We start from the raw sequence: 21,852 nt of genomic DNA, 5'->3' as shown, positions 1-21,852 counted from the left end.
AATGAGCTTCGAGCCTCCTTCACTAGCCTTTGATGCGTATGCTACTTGACATCTTTTGCTCTTTTGTCTTTGAAGGTACCTACTGTAAAAGATTTTATGCATTATGAATTTTAGCATATTGAATTATATGAAACTAGCTTATGCTCGCGACTACGTCCGCGTGGACTACACAAATTTCACCCCTTTAGGGGTTGAATTTTCAATAATCCTTTATTAGCGGATGCCTACGTCATAATAGCTATCTGCATGCCTAACAGTCTGACCCATCCAGTAGTTTGAGCTGTGCGTTAATAGATCAGTTAGTCAATCAGTCAGTTAGTTAGTGAGTCAGTCAGTCAACGCCGCAAGTCCTGGATCATATTTTACAAGAACACGTGTGTGCTTAGTTCATGCGAAAGTGCTTGTTATCTGTAGAATCACAAAAAGCGTGCGTGCTTGCATGCAATTACGAGTGATTATGCTTGCCTTTAACAATCATTAAATTAATAATACTATCAAGCTCAGTGTTGGCAATGTCAATGTGCGAAGGGGTATGTTTGCACATGAATCGGCTTGCGTTTGAGCATGTGAACGTGATGCAAGCGTGTAGGTATGCGTGCATGCGAACGTGTGTAAGTACAAACGTGTTTGCGTGGATGCGTGCGAGCGTAAGTTCATTATTTTAATGTGAAAATCTTACAGCGTAAATAACAGTAGATGTTCTAGTGTCTTGTTAACATGGAGGTGCTCAGCGCCTCTCGACGGCCCCACGCCGAACGCCGCAAGTCCTGGACCGTACTTCACATAACGGTGCCACGACGTTTTAATGAGCCCCGAGCGGCGAGCACCCTTGGACCCGTTTCAAACTTAAGATGGACCGTACATTACAAGAGCATACGTGCCAGTGCTATCTATAAAAGGTCGTAAAAGCGTGCGTGGCTTCATCCAATTGCATATGATTATGCTTGCCTTTGACGGTGCTAATGCACGTGCGAACGTGTGTGTTTGCACGTGATTAGGCTTACGTTTGAGCGTGTGAACGTAGATATGCGTGCATGCGAACGTGTGTTTGTGTGGATGCGTGCGAGCGTAAGTTCATTTTAATGTGAAAATCTTACAGCGTGAATAACAGTAGATGTTCTAGTGTCTTGTTAACATGGAGGTGCTCAGCGCCTCTCGACGGCCCCACTTCGAACGCCGCAAGTCCTGGACCGTACTTCACACAGCGCTGCGACGTTTTAATGAGCCCCGAGCACCCTTGGACCCGTTTCAAATTGAAGCTTTATGTGAAATTTTACGGCATGCCACAATTTTTATGATGGCTTTGTAAATTGGTAGGCATTTTATATGAAAGAAATTAAAATGTTGCCCGCGAATTCATCCGGGTAGATTTAGGTTTTTGAAAATCCCTTAGGAACATTTTAATTTTCTGAAATAAAAATCTATCACTACCTCTATTATAAATGCGAAAGTGTGGTTCTTTGTTGGTTTATTGGTTTGTTGGTTTGTCCCTCAATCACGTTGCACAGGATCAACGGATTGACGTGATTTTTTGCATGGATATAGTTTAAGACCTGGAGAGTGACATAGGCTACTTTTTATCCCAGAAAATCAAAGAGCTTACCCGGGATTTATAAAATCCTAAATCCACGCATGCGAAATCGTGGGCATCGGCTAGTATATAATATATATAAAAGGAAATCGGCTAGTATATTATATAAAAGTTATTTCCATAAAAATTGATTATTTCAAGGTTTTTGAAAACTCTACCCCCACGCCGATTATCTAAATTCCACCCGAGCGAAGCCTGGGCGGGTCAGCTAGTATTACATAATATAGGTAAAGGTAATAATATTAGAATGAATATGAATAGAACTCACCGTAATATTATTATGGTTTCCATTCAAAATGTAATAGCATAATTTTAAATACATATCAAAAATTGCGTAACCGGCAGGAATCGAACCTGCATCTTCTGGGTTCGCGCCCGATGCCTTGACCAACTCGGCCACGGTTTCGCTTACCGCCAGTGACGAAATTTGTGATACGTATGTTCTCTCAGTACTGAAGCGACTGAATTATTTAGTAATTTCCTTGAAGTGTAGGTAAAACACTAAAAAATTATAAAAAATATGTAATAGCATGTCCGCAATGGTACCCAAAATTAGATTTTAACGCAAAATAACACGAACAATCATACAAATTAAGACTTACTTATTAATTACATTACATTTTCAGTAAAAGGCAACATATTGAAGGCTAAATGAATATTAATTATACGCAGAAATTAATTTCCATTTCTACCAACTGCACAACGCAAGTCATTGTTTGGGGAAAACTGTTTTGATTCTGTGTGCTTAGTACGAGATAGTACGTTACGAGAGTGTAGCGGGCACTGACGACTCAGCATTTTGAGGCTACCGTGTCGTGCAAGGCGTGGCGCGACTCGCCAGTACCCGTAGTACAAGATTTTACGTCTCACCAAACCAAACCAAATTCGAGAGTCGAAATACTTCCGCGTTACAGTAAACTGGATCTTAATTGCCTTGTTTTAAAGCTCAAGTTTGTCTACACTTCTACAGCCAGCGCTCCAAGCGGAAACATTGCGAAATTAAAATCAGTGGCATTGAATATTTGACTTCAATTCAAGGCTGTTTAGGTCCATTTTACTGTAACGCGAAAGTATTTCGACTCTCGAATTTGGTTTCGTTTGGTGAGACGTAAAATCTTGTACTACGGGTACAGTTGCCTTAAGACCACCGTATCTGATTGTAGCTTCCAAATCGTAATTTTCGAACTGTGCAGAATCATATACATACTTATTAGTGTTCACTTTCTTTGATTTCTTCCTACCCTGGTAGAGAACACGGCGATATCTAGCCCCTAGTACAGTTGGCAAACTTGACGTCTACAGGACACCCCACCTGTACAGAGAGTAACCTATTAACGTTGGTGAGACTAGGTACACGATTTAGGAATTGTTGATGACGAATTGGTATTGCAGGTAGCATTGACTTCATCATTGAATTACTTTACTGTGACGATATTATGTTTCGACGCTCGAATTTTATCATTCCATTTAAAATCTCATACTAAGCACATTGTAAGTAGGTAGGTACTATTTCAATTTAACATTTTCGATTTTGGATTAATGGTTTCGGGGAAACAGGCGGAGAGAGTTCTCAGAAATCAGAATATAGAAATACGTTTTCTAAAGCAGGGACATTGTTGAGATTTGACGAGATTTTGATTTGTATTAGATTAAGAAATGTCTGTTTGTGAAATAATAATTGATGAAATCTTGTCATTAATTTTTTGTTTTTTTTTGTTTTTTTTTTTAAAAAGAATATTAGCCATGTTAAATGACTAATATTCCCCTTTTCTCTCCAACTAAGCGTCAGGCTTGTGCTAGGAGTAGGTACGACAATAGTGCAACGGGCGGGGTTTGAACCGTCGATCTTTCGGTTTTCAGTCCACTCCTTTACCCGTTGAGCTATTGAGGCTCTAAATTTAAATAGGTATATTTAATGACAACAATGGCATTTATTTTTTATTTTATTTATTTTTTTTATTTTGTAGAGACAAACAGTTACAATTAGATAACTAGATAGTATATATATAAAAACACTTAAACCAAAGCAGTCTCCAATGAGAAATTAACACTTATAATAAAAATTATGTCCACAACTCATGGGCATCTTCTTCTTCTTCTTCTTCTTCTTCGCTCTGGGCTGGTTTCCGCACTTAAACGTAACTCACGGGCATAGTACGCGTATGAAAACTAGGCACAGAGTATTTAAAACTAACAAGGTAGGTAAACTTATGGAACACAGAACTAAAATCGACTAAAGTATAAACTATAACTAGGCAGAATTTGATATAACATCCTTAATTGCTAATTTATACCTATGGAGAGAGAGATGAAAAATATCACTTTTCGCGAATAGATGATTAGCTTGGTTGCAACTTCGTCGTATGAATGTGTTATCAGCGTGTTTTGTCTTACTTGGTACAATATGAAACAGTTTCCGATGCCGGGAGTTAACCCGTGGGCACCTTAAAGATATTTTTGATAGCATAATTTTATTTTTAGTCAAATCAGTACCCATTTATAATAAATACGAAAGTGTGTTTGTTTATTGGTTTGCTCTTCAATCATTTGATTTTTTGCATAGGAATAACAGAATCTAGGTTACTTTTTATCCCTGAAATAAATCAGTCACTGGCCTCCTCAGTTGTAACAGAGGACTATTTAGTTGGCTTACGTCAGCAAACCGTTTCATACTCCTACTCTTGACACAGGCCAGTGTAAGTGAAGTGGTGCTTGTGAGCATGTTTTTCAGAGTTCCGTACCCGTAGGGTGCCAACGGGACCCTATTACTAAGACTCCGCTGTCTGTCCGTCCGTCTGTCAGCTGTATCTCGTGAACCATAATATGTAGAGGTCTAAAATTTTCACAGAATGTGTCACTATAACAACATATAGGTACCTACTAAAAAAGTTAAAAAGAGTTAGGTATATCTTGTACAATGGTACGGAACCACGGAACCCTTCATGTGGGAGTCCAACTCGTACATGACCGCTTTTGAAAATTTTGTCCCATGCTGCATAACTGTCGTGATTTGTAAAGTCTGTTCACTAACATAGTACCTATCGCTATTATTTTGCTTTTCTTGTGTTATTTTTCACCGTGTTTGTTAAATAAATGTTTTTTATTTCTAGAATAAAGTAGAATACTATATTATAATTTTTTTGGTTATTGTATTAAAATGCGAATATAAATAATAAACACAAATTGGGTAGTGACACTATGTTAGTGAACAGACTTTAGTCATGTGTTATTAGAAACATTTTATTTACCATTTTTTGGTACATATTATTATAATTATTGAAACCTCGATTCAATCAGCTTAATTCACTTAACTGTGAATTTCCATGTAAGATGTGGGATGGTTTTGGTCCGTCGGGACCGGATAGGTTTCAGGATACGGTAGCTGTGAGGTTAACGAACCGGGGCACGTAATGAATAACGAAGCATCTGTTAACAGTCCCAAAGCAATTGAGTATTCTTGTAATATCCTTGTTCTCAGTAGGTTACCTACTTCTATAATAGAGGTGTCAAAAAATAATGTACCTAATAAATTTATTAAATATATAAATGTATTCAAGATATTCGTTTTTAGATTAAAACAAAATTGAATACAATATATAATAAGTAGTGAAAATTTGAGAAAATCCTTCCTAAAAAATAACTCCGGCGTTCGATCTTTGATACGCGAATAATTATTACATCGAATTTTCGTATTGGCCTGTTACATGTTGACTGTGATGATACGAGTATGCGGCTAGTATTTTTATCATTTTGTTTGTTTCGTAATAAATTTTGAATGCAGTTTTATTTATTTGTGAACTTGAGTGTCGATAAATATTTAATGCGAATAATTGTAATGTAGATTAGGCAAAATAATGTAGATTAGGTACATTTTTGTGTTGTGATAGATTTGTGTCGCGCGTTAATAATACCTATTATAGTAGATTTGTTCTTTTTGGAAATACTTGCGTCATTTTATAAATCGTATGAGAAAATGTTTTTCAAAGTGTAGGTATTATCATACATTTAAGTATTATAGGTAATAGGTTAGGTACGTGAAGTGGTATTGTTCTTTTTAGAAATCATCATCATCATTTTATAATTCGTATGATAATAAATATGTAGAAATATATGATAATAAATATAGTAGTTACCTACTAAAAAGATTTTTTTATAGGTAACTAGGTAAACTTACCTACCTATTGTATTGTAGGTATCTACTTGACATTGCTTTATCGTTCTACTTGTTTTTATTTTTACATACATAGGTAGGTACTAGGTACTGTATTCCGCGACAGGTTGAGATGGCAATCGGGGTATGAGGCGGGGGTGACACCCCGCACACCCGCACGTCACCCTCGCTCGCCCGCACTGGGTTAGCACAGGGGCCGTGCGGGTGTGCGGGGCATTCCCTCCCCGATTGCCATTTCGACCTGTCGCGAAGGTATGGATTGGGTACCTATTAAGAATAAAATTTAAAATTTAAATCAATCGAGTTAAATACAAGCTATACCCTAGTTCTCGACCTTATTTCGGATTGGCAGACTTCACACACTTTTGAGAAAATTATGCTGAACTCTTAGGCATGCAGGTTTCCTCACGATGTTTTCCTTCACCGTTAAAACAAGTGATGTTTAATTACCTACTTAAAACATACATAACTCCGAACCCCCGACCTCCGACCGATGCGTGCCCGGGATCAAACCCCCGACCTCCGACCCCGACCTCGCGGGCATCATCTAGTAAAAAATATTGTGATTCTATTCTAATATGTGAAGTCTGCCAATCCACACGTGGCCAGCGTGGCGGACTGTGGCTAGTTACTTAATTGATGTTAAATAATTTGCGTTTGGCTCTTCGCTCAGCGTGATGGTTATAGCCGTAAAATAATTATTAAGACCCCAGCAAGCTCGAGGTGTTCTGCATCTAAGTTTACTTCATACTTCTTGGAGCCACGGGAAACGAGTACCTTCGACTTCATCCGCTTGGATTTAGGTTTTTGAAAATATGGTAGGAACTCTTTAATTTTTTGGGATAAAAAGTAGCCTATGTCCTTCTTCGAGCTGTAAGATAACTCCACCAAACCAAATTTTATTAAAATTGGTTAAACTGTTGGGTCTTAAAAAGCTAGCAGATAGAGAGACAGACAGATAGACACACTTTCGCATTTGGTATGGATTTCGAAACCGATTATTAGGAATGGCGCTGAAATAACTTGTGGTTCACTCAAAAGCACACGGTAATGAAGAAAACTGTAATAATGTAACTAGTATAGCTTAGCAAGATCCATTTCCTTTATAGAAGATAGATAAATCATACAACTAGACAACGATGCTCAAGCCTACCTATTCAAGAGGTTGTACCTATTTTTGCCCTTGCAAAGGTTGGCTGCACTGGATGTGATACCTCTAAAACCGCTCTTTCAGTGGCCTTACACTCTGAACGCCTTCCGTATTAACTCCGGACAGGCATGATGGCCGACAATTTGTTAGTTCGCGCCCTGCAGCGCCGAAACCTGCACCGAACGTTAATTGATGTCCATTATTTAGGAAATGACGCTCGAACGGTTCACAAGTTGGTATACAGGGTGTAACCAGAACGCTAGCAAAAACTTAGCGTTATTGTTATACTACTTAAACACAATCCAATACCAATAACCACTTGCTTTATTTTGTAGTTTTAGTGATTTAGTATTTTTCAAACCCGCAATGTATAGCGCGCAAAACTCGGGTCAATGCCCCGCCTATGACGCGGCATTGACTCCAAGTGGCATACTTACACAACGTTCGTTGACCTCTAGCGTCAGTCAGACGTTATATTTTGTAAACTTTTACAAAATTATAGGATTTTTTATTTTAATATTATTTTCGCGTTTTTTGTGGAATCATCAGTAATCATCAGTACTATTAGCGTTCTGGTTACAGCCTGTATGGTGAGATCTGCCAATGCTGCGCTTTTTTTCTAACAATTCACCAGTATATTTTTGCACCGCTTGTACGGCCACTAAAATAGCGGTTTTGAGAAATGTTCATCTAAATATCGCTCGCTCAGTGGCCGCGTGCCCTGAACGCCTTCCGTATTAACTCCGGACAGGCATGATGGCCGACGATTTGTTAGTTCGCGCCCTGCAGCCGAAACCTGCCGAAACCTGCACCGAACGTTAATTGATGTCCATTATTTAGGAAATGACGCTCGAAGGTATATAAATTGCTGTATTGAAAGGTACTATATCCAATAATGTAATAAGGGTTTGTTAGTAAGGCATTAAGCCTTTAAACCCCTTTCATTACAATTATCATAAACCCATCAACTGAGCACGGGTCTGCTCTCAGAATGAGACATATAAATCACTAGCTTATGCTTGCGACTTGGTCCGCGTGGACTACACAAATTTTAAACCCCTATTTCACCCCCTTAGGGAATTTTCAAAAATCCTTTCTTAGCGGATGCCTACGTCATAATAGCTATCTGCGTGCCAAATTTCAGACCAATCCGTCCAGTAGTTTGAGCTGTGCGTTGATAGATCAGTCAGTAAGTCACCTTTTCCTTTTATATAATTTAAGATTTAGCCCGTGTACTTTGAGCGTGTCTACAAAATTTCATTAACTTTGAATGGTTAATATTAAAATATGTACTTAAGAATCAAAATATTTTTGATCGAGGTGGACTCGGGCGTACTTAAGAGGGAGTCTCCTTAAACCGGAAGCTTACCTAAACAAATATTTGCATAATAACGTTTGATAGTCAACAAAAGTCGCTAAACAGGTTTTAATGAGAATATTATACGTATTTCTGAGTTTTCTTTACAACCCTGTCCCTAGTTATATCCACTCATTTTTCATTGGTTCTCCTCTGAAATATAAATAAGTAACTGCCTACGCGTAAAGCGCAATACCCACCCGCAGAGTGGAGCCAACACGGCCTTTTTGATAACAACTCAAATTAAGTTTTATTTGTTCAGAATAGTGATTTGAGAGAACATGCTTTGTCCCTATTAAATATTAAAAGTTATGCAATTGGATTCATAAATAGTATTTTGGCCGAACCGAAGCTCGAGATACTAAAAGCTGCATGGGCCAATTTTAATAATTTTTATTTACAACTAGCTGATGCCCGCGACTTCGTAAGCGTGGATTTAGGTTTTTAAAAATCCTGTGGGAACTCTTAAATTTTCCGGGATAAAAAGTAGCCTATGTCCTTCCCCGGGCTGCAAGCTACCTCTGTACCAAATTTCGTCAAAATCGGTTAAACGGTTGAGCCGTGAAAAGCTAGCAGACAGACAGACAAACAGACAGACAGACAGACAGACACACTTTCGCATTTATAATATTAGTATGGATATACCAATTTCAAACATTTAACCTCAAAATAAATAATGCTGATTTAAAAGAAATAATCCTAGAGCGCTCCCCAGCGCGTTCCATAAAAACGAAATTTGGATCTCATTTCAATCAACGGGTTGAGCCCGTTAGTCGAGCCCGAGAGTCGGTATAACTTTGAAACTACATATTTTTATAGAAATATGATAATCCACAGACACAGATTTTTATTTTTAAAACGTTTTTACAAAATTTCATCGAGTTGGATTAGTTAATATTCAAATGAGAACTAAAATATCTTGAACGAAAAAATATAGTTCCTGACAGGTTGAGATGACAACCAGGTATGAGGCGGGGGGACGCCCCGCACACCCGCATGTCACCCGCGGCGCGGGGGCTATGCGCCTGTGTGGGGCATTTATTTATTTATTTATTTATTTTATTTTCCACACAAACATAAAAAACACAATATTGGTTTCTTCGTGCTCGTAAGCATCCCCACCCCGATTGTCATCTTGACCTATCGTGTACTATACGTTTGTTTAAAAGTCCTGGGGAGCACGCTAGAGTTATTTCTGGTAAAAGAGACGCAATAAAAACGCAGGCGGCGTCTCCACTCCACTCCGTAGGTATGCGTCGAGCCTAAATCGTTGAATGTTCGCATGAAAACAATGGGAGTATCAATCTTAACTCGGACCATTAAAGTCAGCGAGGTTCCTGACCGAGGTTTGTCTTAATGTTCTATTCTAATGGAATTATAATTTATTTTTTCTCCTATAAAATTATGACTCGAAAAGACCCAAATATAAAGGTTATCTTACATATATTTTACTAGCTTATGCTCGCGACTTCGTCCGCGTGGACTACACAAAATTCAAACCCCTATTTCACCCCCTTAGGGGGTTGAATTTTCAAAAATCCTTTCTTAGTGGATGGACGTCATAATAGCTATCGGCATGCCAAATTACAGCCCGATCCGTCCAGTAGTTTGAGCTGTACGTTGATAGATCAGTCAGTCAGCCAGTGAGTCAGTCACCTTTTCCTTTTATATATATATTTTAGGTTAGACGATACGGGTAAGACAAAAAGATAATTAATGTACCCAACGATAATAATTAATACCAAATGAAAAACAAATTCAAAGATTAGACTAATTAATCAACACGAAGTCATGAGGATGATGACATCATGATAATGTCACTATATCAATACCCATAATATTATAAACGCGAAAGTGTGTTTGTTTGTTCTTCAACCACGCCGTAAAGGAGTAACGGATCAACGTGATTTTTTGCATGAACACAGTTAAAGACCGGAAAAGTGTCATGTACTACTTTTCATACTGGAAAATCAAATAGTACCCACGAGATTTTTAAAAACGTATATCCATGCGGATAAAGTCGTAGGCATACGTTATCCATACTACTATTATAAATGCGAAAGTGTGTCTGTCTGTCTGTCCGTTTGTCTGTCTGTCTGTCTATCTGCTAGCCTTTCACGGCCTATCCCTTCAACCGATTTTGACGAAATTTGGTACAGCGATAGCTTGCATCTAGGGAAAGAACATAGGCACCTTTTTATTCCAGATAATCAAAGAGTACCCACGGGATTTTCAAAAAACTAAATCCACGCCAACGAAGTCGCGGGCATCATCTAGTTGAAAATAATTACTTAAAATCAAACTTGCAAAGTCGCTAGTCTAGTCCATAGTGTATAAATATTTATTATTTAAAATGTTGTGTAGAAGCAGGCGTTACTTTGCGGAAGTTTCAGCGGATTACAGCAAATTAAGCTTTTGGTTCATTATATTTCTTATTTACATAAATAAATCAGCTTACACAAAATATAAGAATAATAATTTAGGTATTTCCTTATAGATGATCACTAAGATAAAACAAATAGACTAACAAATAAAATTTGCATAATTTACGCGAAAGCCCCGAAATTTCCCTTTTATTTCATTTACTTCTACCGCAAAGTAAGCCTCTTTTCGCACTGCATCTGAACCGAATCCGAGAATTCACAATTCAAAGTAGCCATAGTACTATTTATATGAAGGCTACTACATAAAGTACTATTTATCCGAATTTAATTTTCCGAAGCCGATAATAATAATTTTCAATTTGAACCATTGTTTACGGGTTGAATTAATCACAATATTAATTGTATGAACGGTTGCGCACTGCGTCCGTTCCGAATCCGAATCGTCATGCGAGCGGTGGTGGCAACCAGTCTCAAGAATACGCAAGCAACATCCGTCCAAACGAACGGAGACTACAATCGAAAGCCGGATCCGATCCGAGTTTTCACCGAAAATATCTCCGATTCGGAGCATTATACAAGGGCTGAATTCATCAAAATATTATGTACTTGTATGAATGCTTGCGCATTGTAACCGATCCGAATCCAAACCAGTAGTGAGCAGCTCAAGAATACGTAAGCAACATCCGTCTAAATGGACGTTCCGTCCAGGTAAACAAACAAAGAAGTTCGGGTAAACGCCTAAAGTTGCTTTGTTGACCCAAGAATAAACCCTCTTAATCACAATTTTAATATGTACAATGAATGCTTGCGTACTGCGACCGATCCGAATCCAAGCCAGTAGGGACCAGCTCAAGAATATGCAAGTAGCATCCGTCGAAACGAACATTATATCCGGATTCACTGCGAGTTTTCTAGATCTGAATTTTCTCTGATTCGGATCGAGTGTAGTGCGTAAGTAGCCTTAAGCGGGTACCTAAGTAATGTAAATAAATATGGGCGCCGTGAAACAGCGTTTTCGAACAAATACAATTTACACTTGCGCAAAGAATTTTATTAAAACCCGCGAGTATCGTAAAAACAAGGACGAAATTTATTCATTCCAAGACATAATTCCAGGCATATTTTAATAAAAATGTAACTGAGAGTGACTCTGGAATCTGAATTCTTTATGTTATTCAGCCAACGTGTCACCTTGATATTGTATTACTTTGTGGCGTATAATACATACATTTATTTTATTCATTTATTTCAGGGAAATTGATTAAATTACATTTTTTATTGAATAGACGGCGTCTGATAAAGGAAGGTTGATTTATAAATTTCTTGACTGCTGTCCCTTAGGAAACTTGCGTTATTGAAGTAAAAGAACGGTAAACGGCGAGTCGAACTCGCACACGAAGGGTTCCGTACCAGTGTACAAGAAATATCACTTTTTAAATTCTTATGACAGCCATTTTGAATGTTGTTATAGGTAACTCTGTTTCAACTCTTTAGCTATTACGGCTCACGAGGTACAGCCCTGTCAGATAAACGGACGGACGGCTGGATGAACTGTGGGGACTTAGTATGAGTCCCGCAAATTGCTATTGCGCTGGAACCTTGTCTCATTAACATTGAAGTGACGTCATTTGAAGTATATTTAAGTAAAAATATACTATCAGCTCGAAACTTCAGACTAGTGCTGACGTCACCAAAATGGCGGCCACGCGCATTAGCACTTTGCGGGACTTATAATAGGATCTCGTTGGCGCACTCTTTGGATACGGAACCCTAACAATGTAAAGGTGAAATTAATACGTCATATTAGTAGAGTTTTTACCTATCGTAACAGTATAAAACAATGGGCTTAATTAATTGGTAGTTCGAAAGAGATAAATTATTTTCTTATATACCGGGCCAATAAAATGGCGTAATAATTTGTTAGCGCAAACAACAACGGCTAACAAGCAACGCGGTAGTAAAGTTAATTTATACGTGTTACAGTCAAAACTCTTATCCAGTCAATACTACTTTTAACTGCAAAAAACTGTCAAAAGTACTTTTGACTAAAGTGGGTGGTCAAAAGTAGTTTCAACTGAAGTTCTGGTCAAAACTCTTACGTGGAATATTATAATTTTTAATATCATAAATAAACCTATTAATGATTAGGTCAAAATTGGGATGGTTTCCACACTCAATCGTGTCACAGCGTTACTCGTTGGGAGCTCATCGAATTTTTCTCCTATCGAGTCACACTGTTACTGGTTGTGACTTTTTTATCCATTGTAATTCCCAACGCGTCACATTTTTTTAAATTATTATTTTTATTCAGATACAAGTTAGCCCTTGACTGCAGTCTCACTTGGTGGTAAGTGATGATGCAGTCTAAGATGATAGCGGGCTAACCTGGAAGGGGTATGACAGTTTTTATTAATCCCATACCCCTTTGGTTTCTACACGGCATCGTACCGGAACGCTGAATCGCTTGGCGGCACGGCTTTGCCGGTAGGGTGGTAACTAGCCACGGCCGAAGCCTCCCACCAGACAAAACTCTGGGTGTGACTAATAGGGAATATTTAATTTAATTTAGTTGTGGCTTAGAGCACCCCGACTCTTTATTACCACCCGCCCCGCGCCACCATCAGTACCAGCTGGAGGGGCAGACGCTGCGGCGGGTCACGGAGGTTAGGGACCTAGGGATTCAGTTCAGCGCCGACCTAAATTTCCGGAAACATGTAGCCGATACATGTAAGAGAGCGTATCGGAATTTGGGTTTTGTCCTAAGACAAGCGAATGCGTTCACTAACATCAAGGCGTTGCGTGCTTTGTATGAAGCCCTGGTGAAAAGCCATCTGGAATGCAACGCATCCATATGGTCACCGGGTGAAGCTAAGTACAAAGTGATGCTGGAACGCATTCAAAATAAATTTTTAAGGTTTATGTACCTAAAGTTGTACGGAGTGTATCCGGGATACCCGTTGCTGTATCCCACTCTGTTTGTCATGGGCATGGTGGGATACAGTACACTGGAATTAAGAAGAGAAGTGTCCCTGGCTGCGTACATATTTAAGGTGCTAAGAGGGAAGGTGCATAACCCTGCTGTCCTGAAGGAGTTACGCTTTTGCGTGCCGAACGACAGTGGGTCACGCAGACGCAGGCCTCCACTGCTGGCGCAACCGCGCGCTCGCACTTGCCTGCTGCAGCGGGCGCCGCTCACGCGCGCGACTTGCACGCTCAACTCGGTCGCTGAACACATCGACCTGTTCAGCTGCTCACTGGGCGAGTTCATAAGGGCCACAACGTTGTTGTTAAGTTTTTAAATAAAGTAGGGTTATTTAAGTTTACTTAGCTATCGTATTAGGTTAGCCTGTAAGGATAGTTTTAAGTTGTGAAAAAAAAAAAAAAAAAAAAAAAAAAAAAAAAAAAAATTATCTGTCCTCCCCTTACACCATAACGGTCTAGGCACCTATCTAGGGTCCTTCTAGGTACAGTTCTTTTGTACAACGCGAAGCTTTCTGACGTAGCTAATTTAAAACACTCTAAACTCTATGGGTAGGACAAAATATAAGACGGCATGGAGCTGGGAGGCTCAGATTTAAAACTATGTTTAACTGAAAATTTTAATTTAATGTTTTTCTCTTATACTATGTCGTTAAATCACAAAATCACCTAAACACTTTAGACCAAACTGTGCATAGTCAAAAGTACTTTTGATTCTTTTTGCAGTTAAAATTAGTTTTAACTGGAAAACAGTTCTCACTGTAACATGCCAAAATTTAATGTCGAGTAATTTATATTTACTACGCGGAGTTCATTTTTGAAAGAGTTTGTTCCAGCGGAAGTGGTTGTGGTGGTAATTCTAGTGGTCATTATCGGAGTACATAATGCGGGGAGAATTTGCATTTGAATATTATTTTAACTCTTTCTTACGATCAATCAGAACAACTTATAAAGGCTTGGCATTGTGATTAAATCTAATTCACATAATATAGCATTTCCACACTCACACAAACACACACACACACACACACACACACGCACACACACACACACACACACACGCACGCGCGCGCGCACTCATATTGTCAGATTGTATGAGGAGGGCGATGATCACTGCAACACAGTGTAAACTTCTGCAGGATCATCGTTCCCAGCTGTTATTGTTTATGAAATTATTGTGTGAAAAATAAAGATTATTTTATTTATTTATTTTTATTTATTTATTTTGGATGGAAGCAGGTGTTGCTTTGCGGAAGTCGAAATTCCTCGCGATTTGCTTTTCCATTTCCAATACGCACTGGTAGAATATGGAATGCCCTTCCGACTTGCGTTTTCCCTGCTAGCTATAATATTGATACCTTAAGAATATTGGCACTTACTTTCAAAAGAAGAGTGACTAGACACCTTCTATGCTGGTATAATTTAGAGATCGAAGTCTTAAACACTAGCTATCGCATATTGATGTAAGGCATCACTTCATTCGAGACAAGGTGCTGGGGGGATCAATCGACGTGCGATACATCGGGACAGAATCGATGGTTGCAGATGCCCTCACCAAAGCCACTTCGCAACAAAAACTAGACTTCTGTGCCCGGAAGATGGGGTTGAGCCTAAGGGGGGATGTAGAAAATCTAGGCTCAAACTAGACAAGCGGCTGGCAACCCCATTTGCCGTCGGTGGCGCCTCTGTCGCGGCTCGCAGGCGTTCACTTCTCTCTCAATATGTCCGCCACCTTGTGAACTCATTTTGCTTGTATTTAATTTACTTTATAACTAATAAACAGATTGACTTTAAAGTATACCGGGACGTTTTTCTTTACTTCACTTACCATAGGGTTACCTAGTTATATTCATTGTGATAGCATAGTTGTTTCCGGGTCTTTTATTGCATTAGGTAGTGACCCTAAAGTTTAAGGAACAACTTTACAGAAAACGCATTCAAAATAAAGTTCCCTCTTTTTGTTTTCGATCCCCCAAGGACTTCTATAGTACAGATCAGGGTCAAAAAGAAAACATGACCCGACAGCTTCAAGAATTCCGAAAAAAAGTGTCTTGTGAAGAGCTATACAGCTCTACAGAGCCATAGCGTCATCTGATACAGACTGACTGACATGACAACACACAGCTTAACCCTGCACCTAAACCATAACCGTACTTGTGCTATAAGACATACCTACCTACCAAATTTTATGATTCTAGGTCAACGGGAAGTACCCTATAAGAATCGAAAATCTTGACCACGATGGACAGACAGACAGACAGACAGACATACAACAAGTGATCCTATAAGGGTACCTTTTTTATTTTGAGGTAGGGAACCCTAAAAATTAAAATATCGGTGAAGGAAAACATCATGAGGAAACCTGCATGCCTGAGAGTTCTCCATAATGTTCATCCTGGCTATGATTTTACACTAGGTATACATCATCATGATCATCCCATCACCGGCTCACTACAGACAGGTCTCACTCTGAAGTCGTGTGAAGTCTGCCAATCCGCACTTGACCAGCGTAGTAGACTATTCTACCACGCTGGCCAAGTGCGGATTGGCAGACTTCACACACCTTTGAGAACATTATGGAGAACTCTCAGGCATGCAGGCTTCCTCACGATGTTTTCCTTCACCGTTAAAGCAAGTGATATTTTAATAACTTAAAACGCACATAACTCCGAAAAGTGCGTGCCCGGGATCGAACCCCAGACCTCCGATTGGAAGGCGGACGTCCTAACCACTAGGCTACCACAGCTTCAGGAATACTTTTCAACAATGGGTAATAATCGTTAATTATTCTAACAATCCAAACTAGTGTGCTTCAGATAGTTACGAATTCTTCAGTAGGTATTTCACTGTACCGAATTAAACAGTCAGTAAGTAACAATTTATAGCTTGACCCTTTTCACATCGGTTCGTTAACTGCACACGTGCTAAAATCCTGTTGAGTATTCTATGCCCTGGGGATCGTCATGTCCATTTTGAGCCTTTCAATTACATTTGTGTGCGTAATCCCAGCAAAATAATGTTGAATTTCAGGATTTGAGTTGGATAGATTTTTAGTGCGTAACGTCGTGTAATTGTGCGTGAAAGTTTTAAATTTGTGCGTCCAACCAATAAGTAGATATTCGAAAAAAACGCGTTTTGCCAGGAATACGTCATCCCAGCTACACATTTTTTTCCCAATGGACGTACGAGAAAAAAAATAGGTCCATGAATTAGTGCGTTTTAAGAAGTAAATGTGCGTGCTAAAATTAAATTTGTGCGTCATAACACTTCGAAGATATTCAGTTTTTTGCTGGGATGATGTTTAACCATTTCTTATATCTTTAAACGGTTAAACGTATAGACGTGATTTTTTTTACACATATTGCTATGAATTTGTGCGTAATGTTTGTAAAAACAGAATTTAAAAAAAAATTACTGTTCAGTTTTTATAATTAAAAAATAAAATAACGTTATTAGGTCCTAGTACTTTAAATATGACCTCTAAAGATAAACTTATACCGTTGATTTGTCCCTTATAACGGCCCACAGTATCTTATCAAGTTTCATTGGAGTATTTTAAGTATTTATTGAATTATGAAGAAAATTACTACGACAGGACTACGATATTTTTCGACATTTAATTGGTCGAGTATTTTATGAGTTGGCTAATTAAAATTTCTACCAATAATTAGTGCGTCAGCTCATTTATCCATCTGCAAAAATATAGCCCAATACACAGATAAATTATAGAGATATAAACAAAAAACCTATAAGATGCGCAATACAATGATAAACCGACAAAGTTTGAATAGCCACAGAAAAGCGACCGTGTCATATATCGTGCTAACCTTCCAAAATTGATAGTATTGTGCCATTTCTTTTCTGGTACATGTGCGCACAAAATTATTAAGCTTTTTATTAATCATACTAATATTATAAATGCGTGCATTATTATAAAGTATGTTTGTTTGTTGGTTTGTCCTTCCATCACACCGCAACAGAGTTACAGATTGACGTGATTTTTGCATAAGTGACCCGTTACATTTATTCCGAAATATTAGAGTTCCCACGGGATTTTAACAAACAAAAGCAAACAGTCCTATTGTCTGGTCACAAGCCATAATTAAACAATATAGTTTTCTGGAAACTGTTAAACTAAGCCACCCGTTCGTCTTCAAAACACGGCAATAAAACTGAATTTTAAAACTAATAGGTACCAAAGGTTCCGACCACAGCCATCTTTACTTACAAGCCATGCTATTAAGTTTGGCAACGTCGCAATTAGGATCCGCCGTGAATCTGTGGCAAAATAAACCGATAGAGCTACAAGTGTACTAGTGGACAGCTTTCTATAGGCTGTATCTAGTTATATTTACAAACACTATGCACCTACTTACATTACAAATACATAAAATCATTAGTTTTTGAAATTACGTATTGACCACCTAGTAGGTATGTCTTTCGTAAGAATGTAGGAACTTAAAACTTGTTTGAAACTTTGAAGATCTACCTACTATTTCACTAAAATAAAACATAAATGAGGGTTAATAGATATTTTATTTCCTATTATAATTAGAGTAAACAGTTATTTTATTTCCTGTCCTTTGTGATTGTCCTTTTCTTGGGCTTGCTGATGTAGTTCTTGACGACGCTCGCTGTTTATACAGCTGTTCCCTTTTAGAGGGATCCATCCTAGATGTTTATTCGCACGTAACTTAGGTAACGCAAATTCTTAGGTAGGTTAGGGAAAATATGGGGCACTGCACCAGCTACTAGTTGATTCAACGTGATTTATCTCTATTTCTAGATTTTTTTACTATTTTGTTACTGTTGATTATTTTTATTGTTATGTTAATATGACAAATTATGTTAATACAATAATTTTAGATTACCTACTTAATTTACAATCGGTATTCAGTCAGAATATTGATCAACTAAAACTTATAATAAATAAAAAATATAAATAACTGTTCTGTTGTTTTAATTTTCACTAACTATTATGTACGTACCTGTACTTAAGTGCGAAAAAAGTAATGGTACAATACTATCAATTTTGGAAGGTTAGCACGATATATGACACGGTCGCTTTTTTGTGGCTATTCAAACTTTGTCGGTTTATCATTGTATTGCGCATCTTATAGGTTTTTGATTATATCTCTATAATTTATCTGTGTATTGAAGGGTTATACAGAAATAAAAAGGGAATATATTGATCGAAAGAGATTTAATTTGTAAGGAACATTTTAGTGAGTACAACGGAGAGTGGCTAGTAAAGTTAAGAGAGCGAGATAAGAGATCGCTAGAGAGAGAGAGGACAACAGATTGCCAAAACACATTTCAAACACCGTTTTTCGGCTCTGGCTACAAGCCTTTTACAGCCAAAAACATGTTAGGCTTAGTTTACACTAGTTAACCAACACTCTCCCTTAAACTAAACCTAATTACATTCCATCAAACTAAGACTACTAACAAATTTAGTAAATTTAGATATACAAAGACCTTTAGTTAATATGTCTGCTATCATATCATCAGTGGGACAATACTTTATACTTAAGATACCTTCGTTCACAACTTGTCGTATAAAGTGGTGTCGCACATCTATATGCTTAGTTCTAGAATGAAATAGCGAATTATTACACAATTTCTGAGCTGATTGATTATCATTATACATCACAATATCAATAACTTTACTACCAAGACATTCAGTTAGAAAAGTACGAACAAACAATGATTCTTTGCAAGCATCAGATAAGGCCATATATTCCGCCTCTGTGCTACTGAGAGCAACAGTTCTTTGTTTACGGCTTTCCCAGGAAACAACATTAGAACCAATTTTAAATACGTACCCCGTATAAGATCTTCTATCAATCGTATTACCTGCCCAGTCTGCATCCACAAAAGAAGTGACCTTTAAACCACTCTTTTTGAAAATTAGGCAATAGTCAAGCGTACCTTTCAAATAGCGTAAGACACGCTTGGCTGCCTTCCAGTGTACCTCACCGTGACAGTTGTTGAACTGGCTCAGCACGCTGACCACATGCGCTATATCAGGGCGTGTGCATACTGCAACATACATCAAGCAACCAATTAAATTTCTATAGTCATATTTACCCGACTCTCCCTCAATTTTGTCAAGCTTTAATCCGGTTTCCATTGGTGTCTTGACAGGTTTACAGTTTTCCATTTTGAATTTTTCTAAAATATTCTTTATGTAAGAACTCTGATCGATAGTTATTGTTCCATCTTGTTTACAAATATGCATACCTAGTATGTGATTAACGGGACCAAAATCTTTCATTTCAAATTCTTCCATGAGTTCTTGTTTTAAACTGTCTTTGTCTTCCTTAGAACAGGATGAAAAGATCAAAATATCATCAACATACAATGTTATTATTATCAAATTACCTCTGATACTCTTGACATAAACACAAGGTTCAGAACTTAGTTTCTTGAAGTTCAATTTTTGTGTTAGAACATTGTTTATCTTCTCATACCACGACTTAGCGGCTTGCTTAAGTCCGTATATTGCTTTATTTAATTTATATACCATATTTTCTTTACCTTTTATTTTAAAATTATCTGCTTGTTCCATGAACACATTTTCTTGTAAGTCGCCATTCAAGAAAGCTGTGGTCACGTCCATATGGTCTATATCCATATTATACTCAGCTGCAAGTGCTAAAAGCATCCTTATGGTAGAATATCTTACCACAGGCGAAAACGTTTCGTGATAGTCGATTCCATACTTCTGTGTGTAACCTTTTGCCACCAGACGAGCCTTGTAACGCAGAACCTCTCCATTCAGTCCCTTTTTCTTCTTAAAGACCCACTTGCATTGAACTGCTTTCTGGTTCTTTGGTTTCTTCTTATTTAATGGACAATCCCGGGAAAAATGGTTCGGCTTTTTACAACGGAAACATTTAAATACCTTCTTAGTAACCAATGCAGCAGCTGACCCACCACTATTTTCATCCCTACGCAGGTTTTCTTGAAGCAATTTTCCTTTGACTATGTCACTGCAAAGTTTGACGTTTGAGTTTTCTAATGCCATTATGAGAGGATCATAGTCTGTTGAAAGTCCACTCAGCATGATGACAGCTACGAAGTCGTCTTCAAGCCCCGATCCGATCTCCGTTAATTGTTGAGAGATCTCGGTAATTTTGTTGACGTACGCCTCCATGCTTTGGCTCTCGTTTAATTTTACAGCAAATAGTGTGCGTAATAATCCTAATCTACGACACAAACCTTTATCTTCATAGGCCTTTTGAAGATTACGCCACGCCTCGTACGCCGTTGTTGCATTTCGAATATGTGGAATTGCTGCCGGCTGTACTGATAACGAAATCCGTGCCAACGCCTTGAGTTGTCTTTTCATGTCCTTTTCCCCATCGTCTCTTTCGATGCAATCCCATAATTCCTCATGGATAAGCAACATCCTCATGTGGAATTTCCAGGAATTGTAGTTTTCTATTCCTTTTAGTTTTTCTATGGAAATGTGCATGGATGATGCCATTTTTTCGTCGTATGCGCAGCCGTGCGCCGCCACAAATAAAGTTAATTTTCAGCAGCACTCGCGTCACTGGGCCCATAACCTGAAGGGTTATACAGAAATAAAAAGGGAATATATTGATCGAAAGAGATTTAATTTGTAAGGAACATTTTAGTGAGTACAACGGAGAGTGGCTAGTAAAGTTAAGAGAGCGAGATAAGAGATCGCTAGAGAGAGAGAGGACAACAGATTGCCAAAACACATTTCAAACACCGTTTTTCGGCTCTGGCTACAAGCCTTTTACAGCCAAAAACATGTTAGGCTTAGTTTACACTAGTTAACCAACATGTATTGGGCTATATTTTTGCAGATGGATAAATGAGCTGATGCACTAATTATTGGTAGAAATTTTAATTAGCCAACTCATAAAATACTCGTCCAATTAAATGTCGAAAAATATCGTAGTCCTGTCGTAGTAATTTTCTTCATAATTCAATAAATACTTAAAATACTCCAATGAAACTTGATAAGATACTGTGGGCCGTTATAAGGGACAAATCAACGGTATAAGTTTATCTTTAGAGGTCATATTTAAAGTACTAGGACCTAATAACGTTATTTTATTTTTTAATTATAAAAACTGAACGGTAATTTTTTTTTTAAATTCTGTTTTTACAAACATTACGCACAAATTCATAGCAATATGTGTAAAAAAAATCACGTCTATACGTTTAACCGTTTAAGAGATATAA

General features: G+C 38.0%; 1 protein-coding gene across 1 annotated transcript; it reads right to left on the bottom strand.

Annotated features, from left to right (window-relative positions):
* Window positions 1-18,196: 18,196 nt before the first annotated feature.
* LOC138403206 (uncharacterized) lies at window positions 18,197-21,124 on the bottom strand. The gene is made up of 3 exons (XM_069502747.1): window positions 20,017-21,124; window positions 19,612-19,674; window positions 18,197-18,303 (listed from the first exon to the last, which is right to left on the bottom strand). Exons 1-3 carry the CDS (start codon window positions 21,122-21,124, stop codon window positions 18,197-18,199), a joined length of 1,278 nt encoding a protein of 425 aa, XP_069358848.1.
* Window positions 21,125-21,852: the final 728 nt, after the last annotated feature.

The sequence above is a fragment of the Maniola hyperantus genome, chromosome 13 (genome assembly GCF_902806685.2).
Source record: "Maniola hyperantus chromosome 13, iAphHyp1.2, whole genome shotgun sequence".
Classification (NCBI taxonomy): Eukaryota; Metazoa; Arthropoda; class Insecta; order Lepidoptera; family Nymphalidae; genus Maniola; species Maniola hyperantus.
The sequence above is the reverse complement of the archived record's forward strand: the minus strand, read 5'-3'. Positions and strand labels throughout refer to the sequence as shown.

Excerpts from the sequence above, each read along its gene's own strand:
- LOC138403206 (XM_069502747.1), bottom strand. The coding sequence starts at position 21,124 with ATGGCATCATCCATGCACATTTCCATAGAAAAACTAAAAGGAATAGAA. Across the intron at positions 19,675-20,016 it reads TTATGTCAAGAGTATCAGAG|TATGCACACGCCCTGATATA; the intron begins GTAATTTGATAA and ends TGTATGTTGCAG. Across the intron at positions 18,304-19,611 it reads CCAGTTCAACAACTGTCACG|GATGGATCCCTCTAAAAGGG; the intron begins GTGAGGTACACT and ends ATAAACATCTAG.